This window comes from Astatotilapia calliptera, chromosome 18 (assembly GCF_964374335.1).
Source record: "Astatotilapia calliptera chromosome 18, fAstCal68.1, whole genome shotgun sequence".
In the NCBI taxonomy this organism is placed as follows: domain Eukaryota; kingdom Metazoa; phylum Chordata; class Actinopteri; order Cichliformes; family Cichlidae; genus Astatotilapia; species Astatotilapia calliptera.
In genome coordinates, this window is record NC_137439.1 from 36,748,676 (window position 1) to 36,776,656 (window position 27,981).

Here is a 27,981-nt window from a genome sequence, read left to right on the forward strand (position 1 = left end):
AGCTAGCTTTTTTTAAAATGTTTCTTTAAGTTACTCAGTAGTATCAGGGCGGTCGTGGCTCAAGAGTTGGGAGTTCGCCTTGTAATCGGAAGGTTGCCGGTTTGAGCCCCGGCTTGGACAGTCTCGGTCGTTGTGTCCTCGGGCAAGACACTTCACCCGTTGCCTACTGGTGGTGGTCAGAGTGCCCGGTGGCGCCAGTGTCCGGCAGCCTCGCCTCTGTCAGTGCGCCCCAGGGTGGCTGTGGCTACAATGTAGCTGCCATCACCAGTGTGTGAATGTGTGGATGACTGGATATGTAAAGCGCTTTGGGGTCCTTAGGGACTAGTAAAGCGCTATATAAATACAGGCCATTTACTATTTTTTTATTTTTTTTTTACTGAGTAACTTATGAGGGATTTCGATCAAAGCTAAGGGGCGTTTTCCTGGCCTGCTGTAAAACAGCAGAACATATCTTGTGTGACATTTCTAGACACAATTTCAATAAAATTTTTGTTAAACTTTTACATGTCAATTAAAAAAATAACCTGTTTTTACAGAGACATAAACTATTGCACCTGACGGTCTGCACTGCTGAGTAACGCCTGTGGAGAATACTCAGTTTCTATATTTAGATTTTATTTTATAGTAAAGATAATCATTTTGTCATTTATTTATATACATTTGCACATTGCCCCTTATTTTTTTACTCTTACACCCGACAGTTAAGACAACCAAAACCGAGCACCAAGCCGCGTTTACCTTGCAAGCTGTAATTTGGTGCATAAATCTTTGCTAGTTTGAAGTGTGTGTGTGTGTTACTACTTCAGTGGCTCACAGAAGTCCTGACCTAAAAGAGGGTTTGTAGAATTCCTCAGAATAAACCAGGTAATAATGAACCTCATGTCTATGCAGATGAACTGAGCTGGGTCAGTTCATCAGATGGTTAAAGGCACTTTCTCTCAGCAGCATCGTACACGCTTTAAAGACGCGTTTGTGTAACGTGTGTTTGATTTGTTGTGTTTCAGGCCGTCCGTAGTGTGATGTGGCAGGACGTGTTCCCTCAGATCAAACTGTGGGAGTTCTACCAAGTCAAAGTGGACAGTGCTGTGGAGGAGTTTAGGACCCTGCTGCAAAACGGTGTGTAAATCCACACAGACGTCCCAAAGCCAAGAGTCGTTATGTGAGCTTCAAAAACTCATCAGCATGTTTTCAGTTTGAAGCCCCAAAAAAGAACTTGTGTTTACGGTGTGTGCAAAGATGAGCAGAGGGTTAAACCACATTCACTGTGTCGTTAACATGTGTGTGCCTGCCATCAGGTACCAAGCCAGACCACAGCAAGACTGGAGGGCAGACGGGCCTCAGGATCATTCAGGATCCACAATACCGTCGCTATGGCAACACAGCAGACATGGACTCTGCTTTGGAGACGTTTGTGCCTCACAGGTGAGACTCGGGGTCCACGGCACGAGTGTGATGTTGGGCTGCTGGTCAACGTGCTGCGATTGAGTTTCTTTGTTCTTTTCAGATCGTCAAACACGTTTTTAATCCTGGACAAAGATGAGCTGAGTAAATGTGCTGTTTTCACCCGACAGTCGTAAAAGACTGTTGGCATTTATAAAAGTATTTTTAAATTAAGATTACATTTATTAAGGGGAAATGAAGCTGTCCAAACCCATCCCGCCATGTGTGGAACGAACGAATGAACTGATTAACGAGCCACGCCTGTTCAATCAGGACGTAACTTTAATGTCTGTCTGACAAAGTGAGCTCAACAATCACATCGGACCAGGTCTTTTTGCCTCATCATTCAGAAACAGCGTTTTGTATTTAAATGGGTTATTTTTGTCTAATATTAAAGAAAAACGTGACAAATATTGCTCAAATGTAAGAACTCTGCTTTCACAGCACTGTAAGTATGCAGTTGACAGTTGGCTCGAAGATGTTACGCAGCCATCACATTAGAGCTGCAACAGGAAGTTTTAAACATGCAATGTGGACAGAGTCAGGTGACATCACCACCCGATTAGACCAATGTGTAACCTTATCCTGCACAGGTGTGGACCTGTGTGGGGATAAAAGCAGCAGCCTCCTGTCCTTGCGTGTTAGCATTAACCACATTCAGCAAGCTAATCTGACACACCGTGTGTGGGTACAGCTTACCCTGCATTTCAGACCCATGGACCCCTGTGATTGGCTGACGATCGTCCAGAGTGTGTGAAAGGATTTGTTCTTAAATATGATGGTTCTGTTTGGTTTCCAGTCCAAAATAAGTCATTCAGGTGACGCCACACAGTCCCTTTGACTTAGTGTGAACGTTAGTTCAGTATTAAATGAATCAGGACCTCTGTTGTGAAAAGAAGACTGATGTTTGCATCTGTAGGGAGCACATCCCTGTTCCTCCATGCTCATCACTCAGCACAGCGTGGTTGAAAAAAATAAGCCCACAAACATTTAAAAACTACATTGTAATGTTTCTTCATTGTTCAGATATGAGTTACCTCTGTGACGCTGACATGGACCAGTGTAGTTAATGTAAAGTGTGTATATCTGTGTGTGCGGCACACAGCAGTGTGATGTAATGTTGCTTCCCTCTGTAGCTTGTCACCTCAACACATCGAGGAGTGCTGCGGTTGGCTCAATCAGAAACTGACTGACCTGAATGCAGAGCAGTATCACATAGTGCACCAGCATCAGGAGCAGGTAAGGCTGCCACTGTACAGGGCCACACCTGACGTGTTAGCTAGAGGGGAAAAGCATCGAAAGCTGTTAAACCTGTGAATTAACGTCCGTCTGTCAGTCAGCATCGGGCCAATGCAGCCCCAGGTTTAGAGCAAAACGACTGATAACAGCTACGCCTGAGACGATGCTGTCACTTTAACTTGGAGCCAGAGTCTGAGGACACGCCGTGAAGAGCAAAGAGGCGGAGCTGTGACCAGTAATCACCATTAAAAGCTTCACATGAAAAAGCTGGTAGTAGTCCTTCAAAGCACCTGTTCAACAGAAGTGTAAAGCTGCTCCAGCCACCGCTGTTTGCAGAAGTTACGTTTAACTGATACAGACAGGCAGCATGCTGAACGCTGACGGCAGGACACAGGACCCTGCTGCAAACAGGGGCGGAGCTAAAGGGGGCCGTGGGGTGTACCGCACGAGCTCAGGGGTTTCCTAACATTTCGTTAGTGAAATGAAATAAAATGTTAGATTGATAAAAATATGAATGAACATGGCTCAGCGTGGAGGCAAAGTTCATGCTATCCTGATGTTTGTGGCTGTTTACAAGAAACGTCGCTTTCATTTGAATGTCAAAGCAGGAAGCTGCAGGTGATTCAGGTCAAACCACTGCAGCACAGCACCTCTAACACTAACAGCGCTGTAATAACGTATGGACCACTGCACTGAGGTCCACGGTCAGAGGCTGTAAGGTCTTCATAACCTTCAGCCTCCTGTACAGTGATGAGCTCTGAAACCTGACTGCAACTCCAGATTAACCATTGATCTGTTAGCTGTTTGATAACTGCTCTGTAAGATGAACTGTCGCCATCGCTGGGCTCCTGTGTGGACTGTTTCTATACATGGTCATTTTCAGCAAACACCTTCTCTGTGACATGTAAAATCTTTAACGTGTGTGCGGGTACTTTGTTTTCGAACAAGTGTCTGATTTGTCTTTTGCTCTGTCACAACCTTCTTCTTTGTCCCTCCAGGCTGTCAACTGTCTTATTGGAAACATCGTCTATGAACGACTTGCTGAGCACGGTCCCAGGCTGGGCCCTGTTACCAGGACAAACCCAATGGTCACCAGGTAACCAGTTTAAAGAGCTGACTAATGAGAGGAAGACAGAGTACAGTGAAGTGTGTTAATAACTCAGGACATTTACTAAAGCTTTAACAAAGACACGAGGCAGGTTAGCTGAACACTTCATAATGCTAAGATATTATCATGGCCCATACTATAAGTACGTATTAGGGGTGGCGCTGTCTCAGAAGTCAGTGAGCTGTATACCAATTAGAAGGTGGGTGGCTCAACCCCTGGTTCTCCAACCTGTGTGTCAAACTCAGGGCAAGATGCTGAACCCCGAGTTGTTCCACATACATCAAAGTATGTGAGCATTAAGATAAAAGTATTCAGGCTTATTTCAATAAAGCACTTGGATGAATGTGCTGACAGGTAAATGAGGCTCAAACTACATAGAAAGCTTTATATCCAGTAGCAGTCAGTTGGATTCATGTTTCCTTTGAAAAGCGTGGATGTTGGTGACAAACTCATTGATCCTCACTGAATAGGATCCATCAAATGATCCGTTGTCTAACATGAAGTGCTTTGACACAAAGTGTCCACAGCTGCACTACGTTCACATCACCCGGGCAGCCATAATGCCATGTTCCCATCTTCCGGTCAGGTATTTCACCTTCCCCTATCAGGACATGACTCTGGACCAGGAAATGCAGCTGCTGGACCAGCCAGACAAGATGTGCCATTTCCTGGCCCACAACGGTTGGGTGATGGGCGACGATCCACTCAGGAACTTTGCTGAACCAGGTAAACAGGATGAGCCACACAAGTGGTTAAAAAAAGACTAAATGTTGAATATGATGCTGCTTTAACCTGTCAGTGACTGTTGTTGCTGCGACCTGGGAGTAATAAAGTGACCGTATCAGTACTGAAGTGCTTCTGCTCCATAAAGGCTCCAACGTGTACATTCGTCGGGAGCTGATCGCCTGGGGTGACAGTGTCAAACTACGATACGGCAACACGCCTGACGACTGTCCCTACCTGTGGGATCACATGAAGAAATACACGCAAATCACAGCCAAGTATTTCCACGGAGTCCGCCTGGACAACTGCCATTCCACACCTTTACATGTTGCTGAGGTATCGCCACACCTCACTGTACATCACACACTTCATGTCAATTATTCTACGTTTAAATCCAGGACACGTAACACTTTAGCTCCATGTTGCAGTAAAGTTGTTCTGCAGGCTTACATGTTAGAAATATGTTTGATGTCTCACTGGGGCCGAACGTCACTGTTGAACTGTTCTACAGACATGTCGAGGACACACGACATGTTTGTGTTAGTCTCAAAGCATGAAAGTGTTTATTTAAATCACTGATGTGCCACAGTTTGAATAGACAGACATCTGTGATAACAGCAGAGAGGTCGCTGTGTGGCCCTGTGCTGACCCGCCCTGTGGGAGGGGTCTGAATTTTTGGGGCTTTGTTACAGTAGCCACCATATAAATAACCCAGGCAAATTATTATTGGATGTCCTGGCTGTCTTGTGTTTTGCAGAGGATGTTGGAAGGATAGCCACTTCTTAGCGTGTTAACTGTATTTCCAGACGTCACCGTGTCCTTCTGGAACTTGTTCTGGTTTCGGCTCCATTTGAGAGCCGGCTTGTTCCATCTGCAAGTGTTGAAGTAATACTGTGATGTGGCCTCAGTGAGTCTAGTCCAGGTGCGAGCAAATGCTGCTGTGGCGCACCCTTCTGCTTCGACACGCATTATCAGTGAGATTCAGTGAAACGATCTCAGGACGTCTGTGCTACACTGTAACGGTCCTAACTGTAGTGACAAATATGATTAATGCTGAGTTCAAGCATGTACAAAGAGAAGACGCAGCGTCATTACAGCCATGTTGTCCCGTGTGAGCGTGTCCCTGCTAACAGCAGCTCTCTCTCTCCTTGTCCGTGATGTTTGTCGTCCAGGCCATGTTAGACGCAGCCAGAGCGGTCAGACCCAATCTGTATGTGATAGCTGAGCTCTTTACAGGCAGCGAGCTCCTTGACAATGTTTTTGTTAACCGGCTGGGAATTAGCAGTCTCATACGAGGTACAGCACTGATGTGCAAGCTAAATGTGTGACTGTCTTTCTTCTCTCCCCACTGCATTGTTCTGCATGTCTCCAAACACTCCACCTCTCCGTGTGTTCTTTGACTGCACGACTGCACCATTCTAACTGGCTGAGTCCCCTTCACTTTCATTCTCCTCCTCTTCCTCCTTCAATCTTTCTTTCATGCATGCCCCCCCGCACTGGTTTGTCATGCTGTGGTTTGTTAGTTCATGCTGGATGTGGCCAGAACGGTGCGTCCTGACCTGTATGTGGTGGCTGAGCTGTTCACCGGCAGCGAGGAGCTGGATAATGTCTTTGTTACCAAGCTAGGGATTACATCACTCATACGAGGTAAAGTACCGTGTCTATAACACACCTACAAATACAGCATGTTCGTTAACTGCTGACTTCATTCATGTTTAAATATTTGTATCAATTCCACATCTTCAGAACATCCTCAAGTCAGCTTGAATAAATCCATGTAATCACATTCAGACTCCTGAAACTGCTGAGAGCTCAGCTGTTCCAGGAGTCCCGCTCTCGTCACTGGTGATGAGCTGGGATTGTGCACAAAGTGTGGAGCCTGTGATGAAGTCAGAGCGTGCTGTGTAGATGATCCGAAATGAATTCTGAGCACTTCTGGACATCCCAGCATCGAAGGGGAGATCAGCCACATTTCAGTCGTGCTGAACTCTGCTTGTTGTGGCGCTGTTCCTGGAGCACGCCCAAAGCTTGAAGTAAAAACCAAAAATGTAAACTCAGGAATTATAACTAGATTTTTTTTTGGCATTCAGTGACATCTTTCAGTACTTGTAGTTGTGGTACTAAAAACTACTTGTATAGGAAGTAGCTTTAATATGTAGTGAGGTCCAAACCCCACTGCACCAAACCCCGTCACAGAGCTGCACCTGTTGGAGGTCACAGTAATAACTGTGTCCTGGTTTGCTTCCTTCCTGGTTCCATATTTTTTGCACATTTCTCACACTTCATGAAACAAATGTAAATGTTAGACAAAGATAACACAGGCAAACACAAAACGCAGGTGTTTATTATTCAGGTGTGTACACTGCAGGCCTGCGTGACTCTGTGCAGGTTACCAAAGTCACGGCTTTCATGGATCTTCATCCACAGCTGTGTGACCCACTGACAAACACAACTCTGTCAAATCCTGGAATCAAACCAGATAAACTCCAACAACCCTGTGCAGTTATGATCAGGTGACCGGGTGAGGGCCTCCAGCTCGCACTGTCAGGTTCGCAGCCGAGTGTGAAGCAGCGGGAATGAGGATCAGCACCTCCAAATCTGAGGCCATGGTTCTCAGCCGGAAAAGGGTGGAGTGCCCACTCCGGGCCGGGGATGAGTTCCTGCCCCAAGTGGAGGAGTTCAAGTATCTCGGGGTCTTGTTCGCGAGTGATGGGAGAAGGGAGCCGGAGATCGACAGACGGATTGGTGCTGCAGCTGCAGTAATGCGGACGCTGCACCGGTCCGTCGTGGTGAAGAGGGAGCTGAGTGTAAAAGCGAAGCTCTCAATTTACCGGTCGATCTACGTCCCTACCCTCACTTATGGCCACGAGCTGTGGGTAGTGACCGAAAGAACGAGATCGCGGATACAAGCGGCAGAAATGAGCTTCCTCCGAAGGGTGGCTGGCCTCTCCCTTAGAGATAGGGTGAGAAGTTCGGCCATCCGGGAGGGGCTCAGAGTAGAGCCGCTGCTGCTCCACATCGAAAGGAGCCAGCTGAGGTGGTTCGGGCATCTGACAAGGATGCCCCCTGGGCGCCTCCTGGGTGAGGTGTTCCAGGCATGTCCCACCGGGAGGAGGCCCCGGGGCAGACCCAGGACACGCTGGAGAGATTATATCTCTCGGCTGGCCTGGGAACGCCTTGGTATTCCCCCGGATAAGCTGGAGGAGGTGGCTGGGGAGAGGGAGGTCTGGGCCTCTTTGCTTAGGCTGCTGCCCCCGCGACCCGGCCTCGGATAAAGCGGATGAAGATGGATGGATGGATGGATGTTGCTGGACCGTTTGCACAGATTCAACTTTTCATCCCCATCATGGTTCTGATGTCATTTGTACTCAGTTTGGATTCACATGGAAACAAATGTAACTGAGTGTGTGAGCTCACCTGTCAGTGATGCAGCATGGCGTGTGTCCACCTGTGTCTGCGAGCGCTTACTTTGGTTTTCCCCCTTCACTCGATCATCAGAGGCGATGTCAGCTGGTGACAGCCACGAGGAGGGCCGCCTGGTGTATCGTTACGGCGGTGAGCCAGTAGGAGCTTTTGTTCAGCCCAGTCTCCGCCCACTGACACCCTCCATTGCACACGCCATGTTTCTTGATGTAACCCATGACAACGAGTGTCCTATCCAGGTGGGTCTCTTGAGATCAGCTGACAGTGAGCTTGGAGTCGAGCTGTTGTACGATGGTTAATTGTCGGGTGTGTCGTTTACAGCTCCGCTCAGCCTTCGACGCTCTGCCCAGTTCTGCTATCGTGGCCATGGCGTGCTGCGCTACTGGCTCCACCCGTGGATACGATGAACTGGTGCCACATCAGGTTATTATATATTTATCTGACAGCATTTTGCTGAACACGACAGAACAAAGTCTCCAATAATGGGGCGTATTTGTAAAAATGTGCCTAACTGCTCATTAACACAAGCTCAGCCTGTCTTTGGTCCTTTGTGGAGTTTTTGTGGACACAAACGGTCTTTAGAATCTAAAACAGCAGAAGCAAACTTAACATGACAGACATACATCGTAAGTTCACTTTATAGTTTTGGATTTTTCCTTTGTTAATGCTGATGTTCCAGTGAATTTAGATTCACTGGATAAATCTGTCACATATATAATAAAATCCAAAATTTCAAGTCAACCCTCATTCCTTTATACTTCCAGTTTAAATAGTGCTAATTCACGAGGCAGTTCATCAAATAAAGAAAATAAAAGTGTTACTTTGAGGCCCTGTGAGAGGCGCTGCAATAAGAGCACACACCGACTCCATGCTTACCTGTGCACAGATCTCTGTGGTGAAGGAGGAGCGCTTCTATCCCAAGTGGAACCCGTCAGCAGTCCCATCCTCTCCTGGTGAGGTTAGCTCCTGTACCGGCATCGTAGCTGGGAAACGGGCAGTAAACAAGCTGCACCAGGAGCTAGCTGCACAGGGATTCACACAGGTACACACACACACACAGGAAGTGCTTTCTGTGCTAAAGCCGATGCTTCGATGCTAAAACCTTTTGGTACAGTTTGTCCAACTCCTCCTGTCCAGGTGTACGTGGACCAGGTGGATGCAGACATCGTTGCAGTGACTCGTCACTGTCCCAGCACCCACCAGTCTGTGGTAACCGTGAGCAGGACCGCCTTCTGGGATCCCAAAACCCACCAGTACAGCACCAGTGTCCCGCCCATGTTCATTCCTGGTAGAACAACATCATTACTGTGGATTTTGAATCTTAGTGCAGCTGTGCACACCCACCACGTTTGTTTGTTTTTTATTATTTTCATTGATTTATTTTTTTCGATTAGTTGGATCTGAATAATCTTATCATTGCATTTGAAAACAAGTGCGCTCCTCACTCAGATCAGGTACTGCTAGCAGACCCGGGTGCACGTTCATGCTTTGCAGCATCTCTTTATTCACGTTGCTGTGCACACTCGGCTGCAGCGCTGCTGCTGCAAGCCACACACATCAACAACAACATGATAGGACCCCGTTCAGTCTTGTAACCCAACAGTACTAAATATGTGAAGAGATGCAGACGATAAAATCCTGGTTTAAAAACGCTGTCCTGGTCTCAGATATGGTCCCACACTGATACACCTTCGACATCTGCATCAAACCATGAAATTCTCCCTGCTTCTCATGAGAACTGGATGAGCCCAGAGTCTGTCCTGTTCAGAGACATGAGGACCATAATTACTTGATACTGACTTTTACTTATTTATTGTTTTCAGTGTATTTTGAGAACACATTTTTACATAAAGGCAGTGCATATGGTGTGTGTGTGTTACCTGCAAAGTCGGATCTGGAAAATTTGTCACAACATGTTAGGTGTGTAGTTTGGATGGATTCACAGTGCATGCTGCCACCTTTTCCCTCTCCCAGGGAAAATAGAGGAGGTGGTGCTGGAGGCAAGGATGGTGGAAAGGAGCACCGGGAAATATAAGAAGGATGAGAACTACATCAACGGCATGCCAGAATACACAGTGGAAATGAAAGAGCACATCTCGGTGAGCGCGTCGTGTTTAACACAGGTGTGTTTCTGAGCGTTAGTGGCAGACGGACGGTGTTAAACTGGTTCTGCTGTGTGCACAGGTGGATGAGAGTACAGTGATGAAGAAAGCTGGAGTGACGTCAAAAGGGCGTTCAGAGTTTGTGCACGAGATCACCTTCCAGAAGCTGACACCCGGCAGCATCATCGCCTTCAGGTAGCACACACACAAACGTCACGCGTGATTGTGTGTTATGGTCACTTTTCAGACTCGCGTTTCTCTCCTTGTCAGGGTCAGTTTGGATCCCAAAGCCCAGAAGCTGGTGGGACTGCTGAGGTACTATCTGTCCCAGTTTAGCCCAAAGTACAGGAGAGGCAGCGTAGCAGATGAAAACCCACCAGACGCACTGAAGAAGCCCCTGGCACAGTGAGCACACCACATACTCAACACAGGCCTTTTTGTGGTATGGATGAAATGGGACTGACAGAACGTGTCTCGCTAAGATGAGATGCAACGGTGCGAGCTGCAGGGTACACTCAGAAAGGTGAAGCTAGTATATCAGACACACAGATATGCAGAGTACTTCATCCTGTTAGTAGTACAGTATTTTTGCTAGCACACACACCTCTTACATACTCTGTACCCACACAGACCCAAAGATTGAGCGCTTTTGTCGTCATAGCTTGATGGATATAATTGGATACCAGCTGTCACGAGCTATGGTGTAAAACCAGGACTTGTCAAACAGGTGTCAGTCACATCATTAGTAGGTTGCTGTACTCTGATCATCCATCAGTTAGTAGGAACATAAAATCATCAGGGAAATGTGACGGGATAGATGAACGCTGCTGTTTATGTTAATGCTTTTAGCTTTAGGTGATGGCCTGTAGCAGCTTCTTATTGAGACTGTGTTTAACAGGCTCATGTCTAAGCTGACGCTGGCAGACATGAATGTCCTGCTGTTTTGCTGCGACACGGAGGAAAAAGAGGAAGGCGGAGGCTGTTACAGTATCCCAGGCTGGGAAACTCTCAAATACGCAGGACTTCAGGGTAACTTTATGTTCTTCAGTCCAGTCTGTACCTCATCTAGGATGGAGACCAAATGAGTGTTACTAAAGTGTTGCTGTGTTTGCAGGTCTGATGTCTGTGTTTGCTGATGTTCGTCCCAACAACGACCTGGGCCATCCTTTGTGTGCCAACCTCAGAGACGGAGACTGGCTCATAGACTTCGTCGCCAATAGGCTGATGCACAGGGAGGGGCCGCTGGCAGAGGTGAGACTGGGACTGGTTTAAGGCTCCTGTTTGTGATGACCTCTTACCACCACAGGCCACCTCACACAGGCCGCCGGCTTCTGGGTTTGAGTTTTCTGTGTGCAATTTTCACATTCTTCCTGTTCCTGTTGGTCCCAGTACTTCAGAGACTCTGTCGGAGGGAATCGCCACTAATGTTCATTTAGATAACGATGAAATACTGAGTGTGCTAAAGGACTGGAGCAGCTGTTTGAGAACAAACATGACAGAAAACCATGAATGGATGAAATGTATTTGAGACTTTAATCACCGAATAAAAACAAGATGAACATAAAGGAGGGTGTGTGGAAGTGAAACGACTATCTGCCATACTGTTTCTCATGAAACCCCATAAAGTCAGTACTGCAGAAGAAGAGAAGCGTGCATACAGACTCTGTAAACTGTCACTGGTAAAAACATGACAAACTTTATACTCTCCAACAATCTAATGATATTTAGTCGGCTAACACTAAAATAAGTTAAAAGCCTAAGCTGACTAAAGCTCAATGAAATCCACATTAGCACTGGAGGAAACGTCTGCAACATGACTGACTCCTTAAATTGTGCTCCAAAAACCTGAACTCACAGGCTGCTAGCTACAAAGCGCTAATCCTACAAAGCGCTAATCCTACAAAGTGCTAATGCTACCGAGTCATTTGCTCAGGCCCGTGTGCGACCCAGCTGACTGAGACACAAGCTTAGATATTTCTGTCCCTGCCCTGGACCATAGTTGTTTGAGGCAGGTGCTGCTGAGTACTGAGCCTTCCTGCGTCTCCTCCTTATACTCGTTCTTCCTCAAACACGGCTGCTTGTTTCTGTCAGACACAAGTCTTCATCTTCTGTGTGTCTGCAGGTGGGTCGCTGGTTGGCAGCCATGTTTAATTTCCTCAAACACATGCCCCGCTACCTCATCCCCTGCTACTTTGATGCTATCCTAGTTTCCACCTACACCACAGCCCTCGATGCCACCTACAAACTCATGTCCAGGTAGGCTGTGCTGTGTCTGTCGACACAGCAGATCTCTTTGTTGTACTGAAATGTTAGTGTACAGCTCATCTTCATCTCTGTGTCCGGTTCGCTGCGGTCGAGCGATGACGTGTACCTGTCCTCCGTCTGAAAACAGCTTTGTCCAGAACGGCTCTACCTTTGTTCGTCACCTGGCGCTCGGTTCGGTTCAGATGTGCAGCGTTGGACGCTTTCCTGCTCTGCCTCCTGTTTCTGCTCAATTAGACGACGTCCCGTACCGCATCAGTCCAATCACGGGCCAGAAGGAGCAGTGCTGCGCCTCGCTGGCTGCAGGTAACAGTCACACACATCTGATGCTGTGTTTCCCGATGAAATCTTGTTTTGAGTCACGTCTCTTTGTCAGGTCTTCCTCATTTCTCTGCGGGGATTTTCCGTTGCTGGGGCAGAGACACCTTCATCGCTCTCAGGGGACTGCTGCTCCTCACTGGTAGACACGTCGAGGCTCGGTGCGTGACCCCGTGCACCTCATCTGATTCTCATGACACACGAGTGTATTAATTATATTACATTTCCTTACAAACTAAATTCCTTATCATGGTCTCCATAGCAACATCATCCTGGCCTTTGCAGGGACATTGCGCCACGGTTTGATCCCCAACCTGCTGGGGGAGGGTCGATGTGCCAGATACAACTGCAGGGACGCTGTGTGGTGGTGGCTGCAGTGCATCCAGGTGGGAGCTGCTGTGAACTTAAACTAGAAACAAGAGAGAGCAGAGTGCGGGTACGGCGCGCGGGGTGAGGAGTGCGGCGCCGGGAGTGAGGGTACGGCGCCGGGAGTGAGGAGTGGGGGTACGAGTGAGGAGTGAGGGTACGGCGCCCGGAGTGAGGAGTGGGGGTACGAGTGAGGAGTGAGGGTACGGCGCCGGGAGTGAGGAGTGGGGGTACGAGTGAGGAGTGAGGGTACGGCGCCCGGAGTGAGGAGTGGGGGTACGAGTGAGGAGTGAGGGTACGGCGCCGGGAGTGAGGAGTGCGGGTACGAGTGAGGAGTGCGGGTACGAGTGAGGAGTGCGGGTACGGCGCCGGGAGTGAGGGTACGAGTGAGGAGTGTGGGTACGAGTGAGGAGTGCGGGTACGGCGCCCGGAGTGAGGAGTGCGGGTACGAGTGAGGAGTGCGGGTACGGTGCCCGGAGTGAGGAGTGCGGGTACGAGGGAGGAGTGCGGGTACGAGGGAGGAGTGCGGGTACGAGTGAGGAGTGAGGGTACAGCGCCGGGAGTGAGGAGTGCGGGTACGAGTGAGGAGTGCGGGTACGAGTGAGGAGTGCGGGTACGGTGCCCGGAGTGAGGAGTGAGGGTACGGCGCCGGGAGTGAGGAGTGCGGGTACGAGGGAGGAGTGCGGGTACGAGGGAGGAGTGCGGGTACGAGTGAGGAGTGAGGGTACAGCGCCGGGAGTGAGGAGTGCGGGTACGAGTGAGGAGTGCAGGTACGAGTGAGGAGTGAGGGTACGGCGCCGGGAGTGAGGAGTGCGGGTACGAGTGAGGAGTGAGGGTACGGCGCCCGGAGTGAGGACTTAAAAACTTCATGTGTGGAACAGTACTGAAAGCCCTTCAATGAGATGGGGGATCAATGATGCTAAACGTCAATGTTTAACTTTCAAGCTGCTCATTAAATCTGTGTCTAAACAAACACCTTTGTGCATTCGTGCTTGTGTTCAGGACTACACTACCCAGGTTCCCAGAGGGCATGAAATCCTTAGCTGCCCTGTCACACGCATGTACCCCACTGATGACTGCGAGCCTTGTAAACCTGGAGAGGTGGTATGTACACACACACACACACACACACACACACACACACACACACACACACCTCAGGCTGGAGCTCACCCCTGGCCCTTCAGCCAGTATTAGTCTCTCTACATTTCTACGCCGTTCTTAAGGGAAACGGGCAGAGAAGGCTGAGCTGTGACAGGAACATCAGTGGCACCAGGTCTTTTGGACTTTGTGGTCCAAGTTGTCCTCTGTAAGCACAGTCAGGCATGACACCAGTGACTGTGGCCCTGTGTACAACAGGATGCAGACTGTGTTCATGAAGCGTTCGTGTGGGATCATCATGACTGAGTGGAACAGAGAAATGTTCTTTAGGGTTACTTAGACGAGCTGTTCAGGCTGTGTTACAGGGATCGTACCAAATACTCACTTTGTGCTGTTTGACTGTATTTCTGGACGTTTAAATGAATCTCTGCACCTATTGTCCCTAAAATATGAAGAAATGAGGGGGTGGCTCAAGATTTTTGCACAGTACTGAAAATATTTTCCTTAAGTTCATTTTCAGGCGGCATGCTTATCTCAGGGCTTCACTAAACACTGCAAACAATTTAACAAAGCAGTCAGCACTCGCACACTGACATACCGTCATAGCTAGCTGATGTGTAACCTTTGACCCAACAGGAGGCTAAACTACAAAGACCACGATCCTAACGAGCTGCTCCTCTTATTATTCAGAGCACTAATAGTACATTTAACAGGTGCACACCTGGACTGGTACACCTGCTCCTCCTGTGTTCCAGCAGCATCGGCGTCTCTTTAATGCGACTGCTGGCAGTCACCAAATACTGGAGTGGCCCACACAGATGCTGAGTGTTGTGTGTTTATGCCCCGAACGTTCTGTGTGTTCATACATGTGCAGGAGCAGCCTCTGTATGATGTGATCCATGAAGCTCTGCGGCGCCACTTGGAGGGCATTTCCTTCAGAGAGAGAAACGCTGGACCCAAAATAGACATGAAAATGAGAGATGAAGGTGTGTGTGTTAAATGAGTTGCGTATTCAGAGTACTTATACACATTTTAAGAAAGTAATTTCTAACAGCTGATAAGCCGATGACATCATCTGGTTTTACTAAGTTCTTACTACAAAGATTTTTCGGGTACTGCACCTCACAACCTTTTGCTCTTTGCAGGGTTCAGCGTCGTTGCTCGGGTCGACCCCGCCACAGGTTTTGTGAGCGGAGGAAACCGCTTTAACTGCGGCACATGGATGGACAAGATGGGAGAGAGTGAGAGAGCCAGGAACAAAGGCATGCCTGCTACTCCAAGGTAACACAAACTCCTCACGCTGTGCAGTAAGTGACCCGCAGACTCCAGCTGCTCACATTCTACTGTCTCTACTGTTTTTACTGAAGTCAAATCATCAAAAAAGACTTCGCTGAAGCCCTCCATCAGGTTCAAAGTTGTATAAGTAACATATTAAACATGCTGAGACAGCAGCCCTCACAGAGTGCCACATCGAAACAGCAGAGCTTGGTGTTCGGGCTCCTCTGTGAAACTTTCCCAGGGTCCTCCCTGCTGCTGGTGTCCAGCTCTCTGTGGTGGGGGTGGGGTGGGGGTGCCACACACAATATTTAGTTTCTGGGTCTCATCATGGTGCACTCTGCTGGCTATTATGAAACACACACACACACACACACGGGTTGGGATAGTAATAATGTATCAGAATAAATAAACTATCTAGTTTCTTCAGGCTTCAATCATCTAACACAATAAACAGGAGCATAGGAAGCTGCTGAGATCATTTGGTGTTGTCCACAGGTGTAACCCACAGATCCACGGTCCTTCTAAATGTGGCTCAATTCAATTCATCCATCCATCCATCCATCTTCATCCGCTTTATCCGGGGCCGGGTCGCGGGGGCAGCAGCCTAAGCAAAGAGGCCCAGACCTCCCTCTCCCCAGCCACCTCCTCCAGCTTATCCGGGGGAATACCAAGGCGTTCCCAGGCCAGCCGAGAGATATAATCTCTCCAGCGTGTCCTGGGTCTGCCCCGGGGCCTCCTCCCGGTGGGACATGCCTGGAACACCTCACCCAGGAGGCGCCCAGGGGGCATCCTTGTCAGATGCCCGAACCACCTCAGCTGGCTCCTTTCGATGTGGAGCAGCAGCGGCTCTACTCTGAGCCCCTCCCGGATGGCCGAACTTCTCACCCTATCTCTAAGGGAGAGGCCAGCCACCCTTCGGAGGAAGCTCATTTCTGCCGCTTGTATCCGCGATCTCGTTCTTTCGGTCACTACCCACAGCTCGTGGCCATAGGTGAGGGTAGGGACGTAGATCGACCGGTAAATTGAGAGCTTCGCTTTTACACTCAGCTCCCTCTTCACCACGACGGACCGGTGCAGCGTCCGCATTACTGCAGCTGCAGCCCCAATCCGTCTGTCGATCTCCGGCTCCCTTCTCCCATCACTCGCGAACAAGACCCCGAGATACTTGAACTCCTCCACTTGGGGCAGGAACTCATCCCCGACCCGGAGTGGGCACTCCACCCTTTTCCGGCTGAGAACCATGGCCTCAGATTTGGAGGTGCTGATCCTCATTCCCGCTGCTTCACACTCGGCTGCGAACCGTTCCAGTGCGAGCTGGAGGCCCTCACCCGATGAAGCCAACAGAACCACATCATCTGCAAAAATCAGAGATGAGATTCTGAGGCCACCAAAGCGAAAGCCCTCCGCCACTTGGCTGCGCCTAGAAATCCTGTCCATAAAAATTATGAACAGAACCGGAGACAAAGGGCAGCCCTGGCGGAGCCCATCACCCACCGGGAACGAGTCCGACTTATTGCCGGCAATGCGAACCAAGCTCTTGCAACGGTTGTATAGGGATCGAATGGCCCGTAGCAATGGGCCAGACACCCCATATTCCCGCAACACCTCCCACAGGGCACCCCGAGGGACACGGTCGAATGCCTTCTCCAAGTCCACAAAACACATGTAGACTGGTTGGGCAAACTCCCATGCACCCTCAAGTATCCTGGAGAGGACAAAGAGCTGGTCCAGTGTTCCGCGACCAGGACGAAAACCGCATTGTTCCTCCTGTATCCGAGGTTCGACTAACGGACGAACTCTCCTTTCCAGCACTCTGGCATAGACTTTCCCAGGGAGGCTGAGGAGTGTGATCCCCCTGTAGTTGGAACACACCCTCCGGTCCCCCTTCTTAAAGATGGGGACCACCACCCCGGTCTGCCAGTCCACAGGTACTGCCCCTGATCTCCACGCAACATTGCAGAGGCGTGTCAACCAGGACAGCCCTACAACGTCCAGAGCCTTCAGGAACTCGGGGCGGACCTCATCAACACCAGGGGCTCTGCCACCAAGGAGTTGTTTAACTGCCTCAGTGACCTTGCCCCCGGAAATTGGCGGGTCATTCCCCTCATCCCCAGGGGGGACTATACACAGTGCAGGTAGAGCACCGCTTTCCCCTCCTGAGACCTCTGACGGTTTGCCAGAATCTCTTCGAGGCAGTCCGAAAGTCTTTTTCCATGGCCTCTCCGAACTCCTCCAACACCCGAGTTTTTGCTTCAGCCACTGCCCGAGCCGCATTCCGCTTGGCCTGTCGATACCTGTCGGCTGCCTCCAGAGTCCCACAGGCTAACCAAGCCCGATAGGACTCCTTCTTCAGCCTGGTGGCTCCCTTCACCTCTGGTGTCCACCATTTGGTTCGGGGATTACCACCACGGCAGGCACCAACCACCTTGCGGCCGCAGCTCAGTGCAGCAGCTTCGGCAATGGAGACGCTGAACATGGTCCATTCGGACTCAATGTCCCCAGTCTCCCTCGGAATGCTGTTGAAGCTCTGCCGGAGGTGTGCGTTGAAGATCTCGCGGACTGGGGCCTCTGCTAGACGTTCCCAGCACACCCTCACTACGCGTTTAGGTGCACCAGGTCTGTCCAGCGTCCTCCCCCGCCACCTGATCCAACTCACCACCAGGTGGTGATCAGTTGACAGCTCAGCCCCTCTCTTTACCCGAGTGTCCAGAACATATGGTCGCAGGTCTGCTGATACGATTACAAAATCGATCATCGACCTACGGCCTAGAGCGTCCTGGTGCCACGTGCACTTATGGACACTCTTATGTTCGAACAGGGTGTTCGTTATGGCCAAACTGTGATTAGCACAGAAGTCCAATAACAAAGCACCGCTCGGGTTCAGATCAGGGAGGCCGTTCCTCCCAATCACGCCCCTCCAGGTCTCGCTGTCGTTACCCACGTGAGCATTGAAGTCTCCCAGCAGGACAACAGAGTCTCCAGGACTCTAAGAAGGCTGGGTACTCTGAACTGCCACTCGGCGCATAAGCGCAGATGACAGTCAGGACCCGTTCCCCGACCCTAAGGCGCAGGGAACAAACCCTCTCGTCCACCGGGAAAAACCCCAACGTACCGGCAGCAAGCCGAGGGGATATTAGAATACCCACCCCAGCCCGCCGCCTCTCACCAGGGGCAACTACAGACTGAGACAGAGTCCAGCCCCTCTCCAGGAGACTGGTTCCAGAGCCCAAGCCATGCGTAGAGGTGAGCCCGACTATATCTAGCCGGTACCTCTCAACCTCACGCACTAACTCAGGCTCCTTCCCCACCAGAGAGGTGACATTCCATGTCCCTATTGCCAGTCTTGGCAGCCGGGGGTCAGTCCGCCAGGGCCTCCGCTCCTGGCCGCCACCCGGCACACAATGCACCCAACCCCTATGGCGCCTCCTGCGGGTGGTGGGCCTGCGGGAAGATGGGCCCATGTCTCCTTTTCGGGCTGTGCCCGGCCGGGCCCCATGGACTAAGGCCCGGCCACCAGACGCTCACCCTCGGGCACCCTCCCCGGGCCTGGCTCCAGGGCGGGGCCCCGGTAACCCTATCCCGGGCAGGGTAAACTGTTCCCTCGGTGTCCTTTTCATAAGGGTCTTATGAATCGCTCTTTGTCTGGTCCCTCACCCAGGGCCAGTTTGCCATGGGAGACCCTACCAGTAGGGGTGCAACGATACACAAAATTCACGGTTCGGTTCGGTTCGATACTTTGGTGTCACGGTTCGATATTTTTTCGATACAAAATAAAATGTTCATGCCTTTTTAATTTGTCATTTATTAAAATTATAAATATATATTTTAACTCAAAAGTACAGTTTTTAAATTTAACTCTAACCCTTGTGCGCGTTTTTTATTTTGACAGCGAATGCGCACCTGCGGACCACTTATGTGCACCCCTGGTTATTTAAATTCAAATTCAAATTCAAATTTTATTTGTCACGTACACAGTCATACACAGTACGATATGTAGTGAAATGCTTGGACAACTGCTCGTGACCTAAAGAAAACAAAAAAAGGAAAAGGCTATGAATAAGATAGGAAATAAATATGAAAAATTAAAAAGGGTAAATTTAACTAGGAAGGAATAGAATATAAATTAAGGTTAAAAATGAAATAACTGTACAACACAAATTAGAATGAAGGGTAAATTTAACTGGGAAGAATAAGATAAAGATAAATATATAAATTAAAGTTGAAAATAAAATAACTGTACAACAAAATACACAATACACAATATAGAACTATATAAGAATGTATGAAGAAATCTAAATCTAAATAAATATATACACAATAACAATTTAGCTCGTCATATTGCAGCCACAGAAATTCTTTTGTCCATGAAACCATAAAGCTGCACTTTCTTTTTGCCTTATAGTCTGATTTGTCATAACTTCTCCGTTTTGTGGTAAGCTTTTCTTTGGCTGTCACTTCTTCACCCTGACCTGTCTTATTTGGCTCAGCAGAACTAAAATATATATCTGTCTGTGAAGGTTCTCAGTCATCCAGGTCATCGTAGTCAAATATATATCCTGCTGCTTTTACACGCGCACTCACATAAGCTCAGCGATTCTCTGCGCGATCAACCTCTCACATGTTTAAGCTGCGGGAGATTTCACTTGTCATGTTTGCATAGTAAGCTAACGATTAATAAGACGATGTCAGAGGAATTGGTGCACAAATTATCATCACTCACAGATCAGTGCTGTCGCTCTCTATACACAGTTCGCACGATTGCAAAGTGAAAACAAAAAAACAAGCGCAAATTCAAACGCGATTTCAATATATCACATATTGACAGTGGCTCACCGATGCCAATGACATAATTACCCAGCTACATTTCTGAAAGAATGCAAAAGCATTGACATATATTTTTCCTTCCTACAATAGCCCGACGGGCAGGGTAGCCCGTCTGAAAAAAATCGCTAGCCCCAGGACGTCGGGCTAGCGATTTTGCGAGCCCTGTATCTGATTGAGGAATCACTCATCTTTGGAAAAGAGAGTTTATTACAGAGAAATGCCTCTTTCCAAAATAAAAGCTATACTATCCGCTTCTTCTGGGCTATATTCTCAGCAGCATAAGGAGAATCATGTGCTAACAGCTGTCTAAATGACTTGGCTAAAGTTAGTAGCATGCTTGTTGTTTTTGTCTTTGCACTAAGATGATGTAAATGTGCAGTCATATTCGTTGTGTTCCCACTAGTGCTTTCAGGTTAATCTCGTTGAAATGACCTTAACGCCACAACACGGCAAATCTCCGTTAACGAGCTACCGCCGATCGCCCCGTGCATGGGGCTAGACGGCCAACACGTTAACGAGCTAACTGCGCTAACACACTAGTTCCCACCCATGTAATTGAGCATTGCATGGCGCATCCAACATACTGTTTTACTTTAGTCCATGACTCGCTTACCTTCAGGGTCATACGTCACATGAAAACCAAAATAATTCCAAACGCCAGATCTGAATGAAAGTGGGGAACGTCCATGTTGCAAGGAGAGCTTAACTTCTGTCTTGCTAGCTTGCCCTGTGCTCTTCCTTCTGACTATGCTGTCTGTGTTGAGCGCTCAGTGAATCTGCGTTCGACTGCTCCGCCTAGGGTCGACAGTGCAGCCTAGGCGGAGTAGTCGAACGCAGATTCACTGAGCGCTCCACACAGACAGCATCGTCAGAAGGACAGTTGATAAAATAAATTACAAATGTTGTATTGTTCGATACATATGCGTACCGAACCGAAAGCACTGTATCGAACGGTTCAATATCGATACGAATATCGTTGCACCCCTACCTACCAGGGGGCAAAAGCCCCCAGACAACATAGCCCCTGGGATCCCTGGGACACACAAACCCCTCCACCACGATAAGGTAGCGATTCAAGGTGGGGCAATTCAATTCAATTTTATTTATATAGCGCCAAATCACAACATAAGTCGCCTCAAGGCGCTTCATAGATACAGAGAAAAACCCAACAATCATATGACCCCCTATGAGCAAGCACTTTGGCAACAGTGGGAAGGAAAAACTCCCTTTTAACAGGAAGAAACCTCCGGCAGAACCAGGCTCAGGGAGGGGCGGGGCCATCTGCTGCGACCGGTTGGGGTGAGAGAAGGAAGACAGGATAAAAGACATGCTGTGGAAGAGAGACAGAGATTAATAACAGATATGATTCAATGCAGAGAGGTCTGTTAATACATAGTGAGCGAGAAAGGTGACTGGAAAGGAAAAACTCAATGCATCATGGGAATCCCCCGGCAGCCTACGTCTATTGCAGCATAACTAAGGGAGGATTCAGGGTCACCTGGTCCAGCCCTAACTATATGCTTTAGCAAAAAGGAAAGTTTGAAGCCTAATCTTGAAAGCAGAGATAGTGTCTGTCTCCTGAATCCAAACTGGAAGCTGGTTCCACAGAAGAGGGGCCTGAAAACTGAAGGCTCTGCCTCCCATTCTACTTTTAAATACTCTAGGAACAACAAGTAGGCCTGCAGAGCGAGAGCGAAGTGCTCTAATAGGGTGATATGGTACTACAAGGTCATTAAGATAAGATGGAGCCTGATTATTTAAGACCTTGTATGTGAGGAGCAGGATTTTGAATTCAATTCTGGATTTAACAGGAAGCCAATGAAGGGAAGCCAAAACAGGAGAAATATGCTCTCTCTTTCTAGTCCCAATTCAAGCAGCATTGTTAGAACAACGATAATAACTGACAAACACAAATGTCCTCACTCTGTGTGCCACATTTGCTGTTAGAAAGATGCAAAAACACAGAAGTTTAATTGGCTTAGAGAACTTTATATTACAATTTGAATTGACAACATCAGTGAATCAAAGGAAAGTCCAGGTTGGTACTGATATCGTGTCCTGTGCCTTTTGTGCAGAGATGGAGCAGCGGTGGAGATAGTTGGTCTGAGTAAGTCTGCAGTTCGCTGGGTGGTGGAACTTCACGCCAAGGGCCTGTTCCCATACGATGGAGTTAAATTACACAGAGATGGTATGTGACAAACTCCACTGTTTTCACATAAACGAATTCCCCATCGTCATTCACCTAAAACCAAACCACCTTATTCCAGGTAAGGAAGTGTTCATCTCGTACTCCCAGTGGAACGAGCAGCTCAGCCAGTCCTTTGAAGCTGGCTTCTGGGTGTCCGGTGACCCAGATGACCCCGATGAGAAGCACCCTGAGCTGGTGCACAAGAAAGGCATCTATAAGGACAGCTACGGCGCCTCCAGCCCCTGGTGTGACTACCAGCTCAGACCCAACTTCACTGTCGCCATGGTGGTGGTAAGCCAACCACAGCCAACGCCTCGCTGTGATCTTCAGTACTGTGTGAAAAACACTCAGTAATAATTACACGTACGTGTGTGTGTGTGTGTGTGTGTGCGTGCGTGTGTGTGCGTGCGTGTGTGCGTGTGCGTGTGTGCGCGCGCGTGTGTGTGCGTGTGCGCGCGTGTGTGTGTGTGTGTGCGTGTGTGCGTGTGTGTGTGTGCTCCAGGCTCCAGAGCTGTTCACGGTGGAGAGAGCCTGGAACGCTTTGGAGATAGCTGGGAAGAAACTGCTGGGACCACTGGGAATGAAAACCCTCGATCCTGAGTAATACATTTAAGCTTCTAACTAAACGCCGCAGCACAACGCGTGTTCAGTAACAGCAGTGAAAGACTTAAATGGCTCTTATTGTGTTGTCTCAGTGACCTGGTTTACTGTGGCGTCTATGATAACGCACTGGACAATGACAACTACAACGTGGCCAGAGGCTTCAACTACCACCAAGGACCGGTGAGTCCCACGTCTGTCACTGCAGATGGTTGAACGCAGTGCTGAACAGAACGCCAACCAGAAGAAATGTTTAAAAGTTAACTTTAATAATGCATCAGATCTCCACTGGTAGAAAAGTCAGAGACATGGACTCTGGGTAGAAAATCATCCACCTACAGGCTGCACTCAGAGGATTCACTGTCAGATTTCGGATACATTACCTATAACGTGTCACACAACCTGTTACACACTTTGTGTTTGTGCGTAGGAATGGCTGTGGCCAGTCGGGTACTTCCTGCGTGCTAAACTCTACTTTGCAAAGAAGCTGGGAGAAGACACGTACACCAAAACGGTTACCTTGGTGAAAAATGTTCTGTCACAACATTACACTCACCTGGAGAGGTAGGCCGCTCTCCCCTGTACCTCTGATGAAACGACTGCCTTTTATTGCTTTTCTTTACTAACCTGTCCCTACCTGTCCACCTCCACCAGGTCTCCATGGAAGGGTCTGCCAGAGCTGACCAATGAGAATGGCCAGCACTGTCCATTCAGCTGTGAGACCCAGGCCTGGTCTCTAGCCACTGTGCTGGAGGTCCTGTATGACCTGTAGACCTGTGCAGAGGGCCACCTGTTGCTCAGTTCATCACCAGCCAATCACAGCATCCACTCAGAAAAGTGGACGAGAGGGTCAGTGTGGATGGAATCACACTGTTTTCTTTTTTTCCAGAGGGGGGTTCTGGTAGCATTTCCAAATAAATACTGCAGTGCTTAAAGTGTTTACTAACCAGCCTTGATTGCATTTGGTTGTAGTTAAGTTTGCAAGCTAAATAAAAGATAAGGTCCCAGCAGAAAGCTGATGTAGCTCATATTTCCTATGTTTCCCATATGACCTGAATGCAGCACATTTTAAAGTCCAGCCAGTCTTTAGACTGTAGCAGCTGCTAAGTGTGGTGAACGTTAACGTGTCTGATCCTGCAGACATCCATACCAAAGACATGATCTTGGTATGGATGAAAAGCGTTTGGTAGGCGTTGACTCACAGGGTTGGTGTTAAAACCATTATGAGCCACTGTGCATTCTGTCCCCATAGCAGTTATTTTAAATAAAAAGAGAAGATGTTTTTCTTTGTGGGTCATTGCTGTTCACCAAGGCTCATGTTTGCTACTGAAATCTGCTGTGTGCTTTTATCCTACATCTGTCACAGTGTCCTGTCTCCTGACCTGCAGCGAACACCTGCTGCACGACGAGCTGTAGCAGCACTGGTAGCGTGTTAATGTTGGTGTGAATGTAGGTTAAGTTTAGCTTCTCTATGGAACAGAAAAACCCTCCAGCCTGTACCTTTACACCTGTCATACAGGGAGTGCAGAATTATTAGGCAAGTTGTATTTTTGAGGAATAATTTTATTATTGAACAACAACCATGTTCTCAATGAACCCAAAAAGCTCATTAATATCAAAGCTGAATGTTTGTGGAAGTAGTTTTTAGTTTGTTTTTAGTTTCAGCTATTTTAGGGGGATATCTGTGTGTGCAGGTGACTATTACTGTGCATAATTATTAGGCAACTTAACAAAAAACAAATATATACCCATTTCAATTATTTATTTTTACCAGGGAAACCAATATAACATCTCCACATTCACAAATATACATTTCTGACATTCAAAAACAAAACAAAAACAAATCAGCGACCAATATAGCCACCTTTCTTTGCAAGGACACTCAAAAGCCTGCCATCCATGGATTCTGTCAGTGTTTTGATCTGTTCACCATCAACATTGCGTGCAGCAGCAACCACAGCCTCCCAGACACTGTTCAGAGAGGTGTACTGTTTTCCCTCCTTGTAAATCTCACATTTGATGATGGACCACAGGTTCTCAATGGGGTTCAGATCAGGTGAACAAGGAGGCCATGTCATTAGTTTTTCTTCTTTTATACCCTTTCTTGCCAGCCACGCTGTGGAGTACTTGGACGCGTGTGATGGAGCATTGTCCTGCATGAAAATCATGTTTTTCTTGAAGGATGCAGACTTCTTCCTGTACCACTGCTTGAAGGTGTCTTCCAGAAACTGGCAGTAGGACTGGGAGTTGAGCTTGACTCCATCCTTAACCCGAAAAGGCCCCACAAGCTCATCTTTGATGATACCAGCCCAAACCAGTACTCCACCTCCACCTTGCTGGCGTCTGAGTCGGACTGGAGCTCTCTGCCCTTTACCAATCCAGCCACGGGCCCATCCATCTGGCCCATCAAGACTCACTCTCATTTCATCAGTCCATGAAACCTTAGAAAAACCAGTCTTGAGATATTTCTTGGCCCAGTCTTGACGTTTCAGCTTGTGTGTCTTGTTCAGTGGTGGTCGTCTTTCAGCCTTTCTTACCTTGGCCATGTCTCTGAGTATTGCACACCTTGTGCTTTTGGGCACTCCAGTGATGTTGCAGCTCTGAAATATGGCCAAACTGGTGGCAAGTGGCATCTTGGCAGCTGCACGCTTGACTTTTCTCAGTTCATGGGCAGTTATTTGGCGCCTTGGTTTTTCCACACGCTTCTTGCGACCCTGTTGACTATTTTGAATGAAACGCTTGATTGTTCGATGATCACGCTTCAGAAGCTTGCAATTTTGAGACTGCTGCATCCCTTTGCAAGATATCTCACTATTTTTGACTTTTCTGAGCCTGTCAAGTCCTTCTTCTGACCCATTTTGCCAAAGGAAAGGACGTTGCCTAATAATTATGCACACCTGATATAGGGTGTTGATGTCATTAGACCACACCCCTTCTCATTACAGAGATGCACATCACCTAATATGCTTAATTGGTAGTAGGCTTTAGAGCCTACACAGCTTGGAGTAAGACAACATGCATGAAGAGGATGATGTGGACAAAATACTCATTTGCCTAATAATTCTGCACTCCCTGTATAATACACTTCATATGATGCAGTTAGTATTTCTGTACCACCACTAAATATTCACACTCGGCAGGTAAGAAGTGAACAACAAAGGTGCTATTGAGATGCTGGTAATATCCAGTGTACACGTAAAGAATTCAAGCTACAAATATCCTTAAAACTGTAATAATGAAAAATGACAAAGTATTGAACAGTCCTGACACCATCTGAAATCTCAGTAATTAGAAAGCATTTCAAATTAATTAATATCAGCTTGTTCAGGCTCATCAAATATATATATAATTGAATTTAAGCTCTCTTGTTACCAAGGTGTCACACAACATATATCCAGTGTTGGGAAGGTTACTTTTAAAATGTATTCCACTACAGATTACAGATTACATGCCCCAAAATGTAGTTTGTAATGTATTCTGAATACTTTGGATTACTTAATATATTATCATGCTTTTCACAACTACATGAATGTCCTATTGCTGTGTGATTTGTTACTGTTACTGAAGGTTACTCTCCACACCAACACCAACTAGATGTTTAAATCTTAATATAAATGAGTAACAGTAGGTGGACATTAGGTAAAGCTGCACTTTTTTCGTATAGAAAACTATTCCGTGCGTATATAAAACAGGTCCGCAGCTCTGAACCGTAGTAAAGGGACCTCTGGCTAATACGTCGGGCTCGTAGCTGAAAACTAGCTTTACTTTGTTGTCTGGGTCAAGTTTGCTAGCAGAGACAGAGAGAGGCGTTGAAAGGCTGCTCCAACCGAACTTATTGTTTCAGAGGAAAACACGAACACAGTGTACAGTCAAGTCTTGATAGCTTACTTACAACTGGGCTCGTCAGGCACTGACTTGGCTGCAGTGGTTATTATTATATTTACATGCTTCCAGCTCCCGTTTCTGCTCAATGACAGCTCGTACTTTTCCTTTCTCTCCCTCCCTCGCTCACAGACACATCACGGGTATGGCAGTCCATTCTCCCTGCAGCACGGACTATCACTCCCTCCAGTTAATACACGACACCACGGTTCTTCATTCACAGATGGATTTATTCTTCCGTCACACTTCTCCTCAGAAACCCCATAAAATCCACCTTCAAACTGTTATTACATAAAAGTACAGAATGACCAACATAAATATTACAAATAAACATTTAAACCCAAGTTAACAAATACGCGATAAACAAACACAGTTAACGTACCTCGCTGGCTGCACGTAACCGTGAGGGAATGAGTCCGCTTCAGGAACAACTTAACAAAAATAATTCCCAATTTCTTCTTCTTTGCAGCTTTCTTTTACTTTAAACTGCTTATTTATTCCTTCTTCTGCCTTAGTTAACTTATTAACTTAGCTTCTTGCACATGCCTTTTACTTCCCTTTACGTCACTTAAACAAACTGACATAATTTACATTTATGGCAGTTAAACGGACTACACTGCCCATCAGGCTGCATGCTTTAGCGCTATGCCTGTAACACTCTGCCTGTTGCCTTCATATTAAATCATTTAAAATATATATTTCTTCACGTCATTATGAGACGCAAGATTGAGACACAGACATTAGAGCCAATTAATCCATGTTTTGTTTGGGTTTCCACCGGCGTGGAAACCAAAAATAGAGCGGGGACAGCCGAACATATCAAACAGGACAAGACCGCCGTGTAATCCATTTATTTCAACAAAGTAACTGTATTCTGAATACCACCTAACGGTAACTGTAACGGAATACAGTTACTCATATTTTGTATTTTAAATACTTAACGGTGGTACATGTGTTCCATTACTCCCAACACTGCATATATAAGTTGGTTTATAATAGTTTGACCACAGTGCACACCTAAACAGAGGTCCACTGAATAAATGCTGGAACCCCAAGAATGTAACTGAAACGTATGTGTTGTTCACACAATGGCAGTGCTGAATAAACTGTTGACCTTAGTGCTCTCA

The 27,981-nt window shown here is 47.7% G+C and overlaps 1 protein-coding gene across 3 annotated transcripts in view; it reads left to right on the plus strand.

Moving 5' to 3' along the window:
• Positions 1–27,981, plus strand: part of agla (amylo-alpha-1, 6-glucosidase, 4-alpha-glucanotransferase a) — a 40,047-nt gene extending 12,066 nt beyond the window's left edge. For 2 of the 3 annotated variants that reach the window (XM_026150327.2, XM_080292893.1), the window contains exons 7-35: positions 1,005–1,116; positions 1,296–1,422; positions 2,577–2,679; positions 3,678–3,775; positions 4,374–4,513; positions 4,659–4,846; positions 6,034–6,157; positions 8,009–8,172; positions 8,255–8,356; positions 8,820–8,975; positions 9,071–9,221; positions 9,908–10,032; positions 10,118–10,230; positions 10,306–10,440; positions 10,934–11,064; positions 11,150–11,286; positions 12,158–12,291; positions 12,428–12,603; positions 12,674–12,776; positions 12,878–13,001; positions 13,984–14,085; positions 14,957–15,068; positions 15,228–15,363; positions 22,260–22,372; positions 22,452–22,663; positions 22,875–22,972; positions 23,068–23,155; positions 23,403–23,536; positions 23,627–27,981. In XM_026150327.2, the coding sequence (XP_026006112.1) occupies positions 1,005–1,116; positions 1,296–1,422; positions 2,577–2,679; positions 3,678–3,775; positions 4,374–4,513; positions 4,659–4,846; positions 6,034–6,157; positions 8,009–8,172; positions 8,255–8,356; positions 8,820–8,975; positions 9,071–9,221; positions 9,908–10,032; positions 10,118–10,230; positions 10,306–10,440; positions 10,934–11,064; positions 11,150–11,286; positions 12,158–12,291; positions 12,428–12,603; positions 12,674–12,776; positions 12,878–13,001; positions 13,984–14,085; positions 14,957–15,068; positions 15,228–15,363; positions 22,260–22,372; positions 22,452–22,663; positions 22,875–22,972; positions 23,068–23,155; positions 23,403–23,536; positions 23,627–23,744 (3,756 nt within the window). In that variant the 3' untranslated portion in view covers positions 23,745–27,981. Of the gene's footprint in view, positions 1–1,004; positions 1,117–1,295; positions 1,423–2,576; positions 2,680–3,677; positions 3,776–4,373; positions 4,514–4,658; positions 4,847–5,682; positions 5,807–6,033; positions 6,158–8,008; positions 8,173–8,254; positions 8,357–8,819; positions 8,976–9,070; positions 9,222–9,907; positions 10,033–10,117; positions 10,231–10,305; positions 10,441–10,933; positions 11,065–11,149; positions 11,287–12,157; positions 12,292–12,427; positions 12,604–12,673; positions 12,777–12,877; positions 13,002–13,983; positions 14,086–14,956; positions 15,069–15,227; positions 15,364–22,259; positions 22,373–22,451; positions 22,664–22,874; positions 22,973–23,067; positions 23,156–23,402; positions 23,537–23,626 lie in introns of all 3 variants that reach the window. The other variant, XM_026150325.2, reaches the window with a different exon arrangement.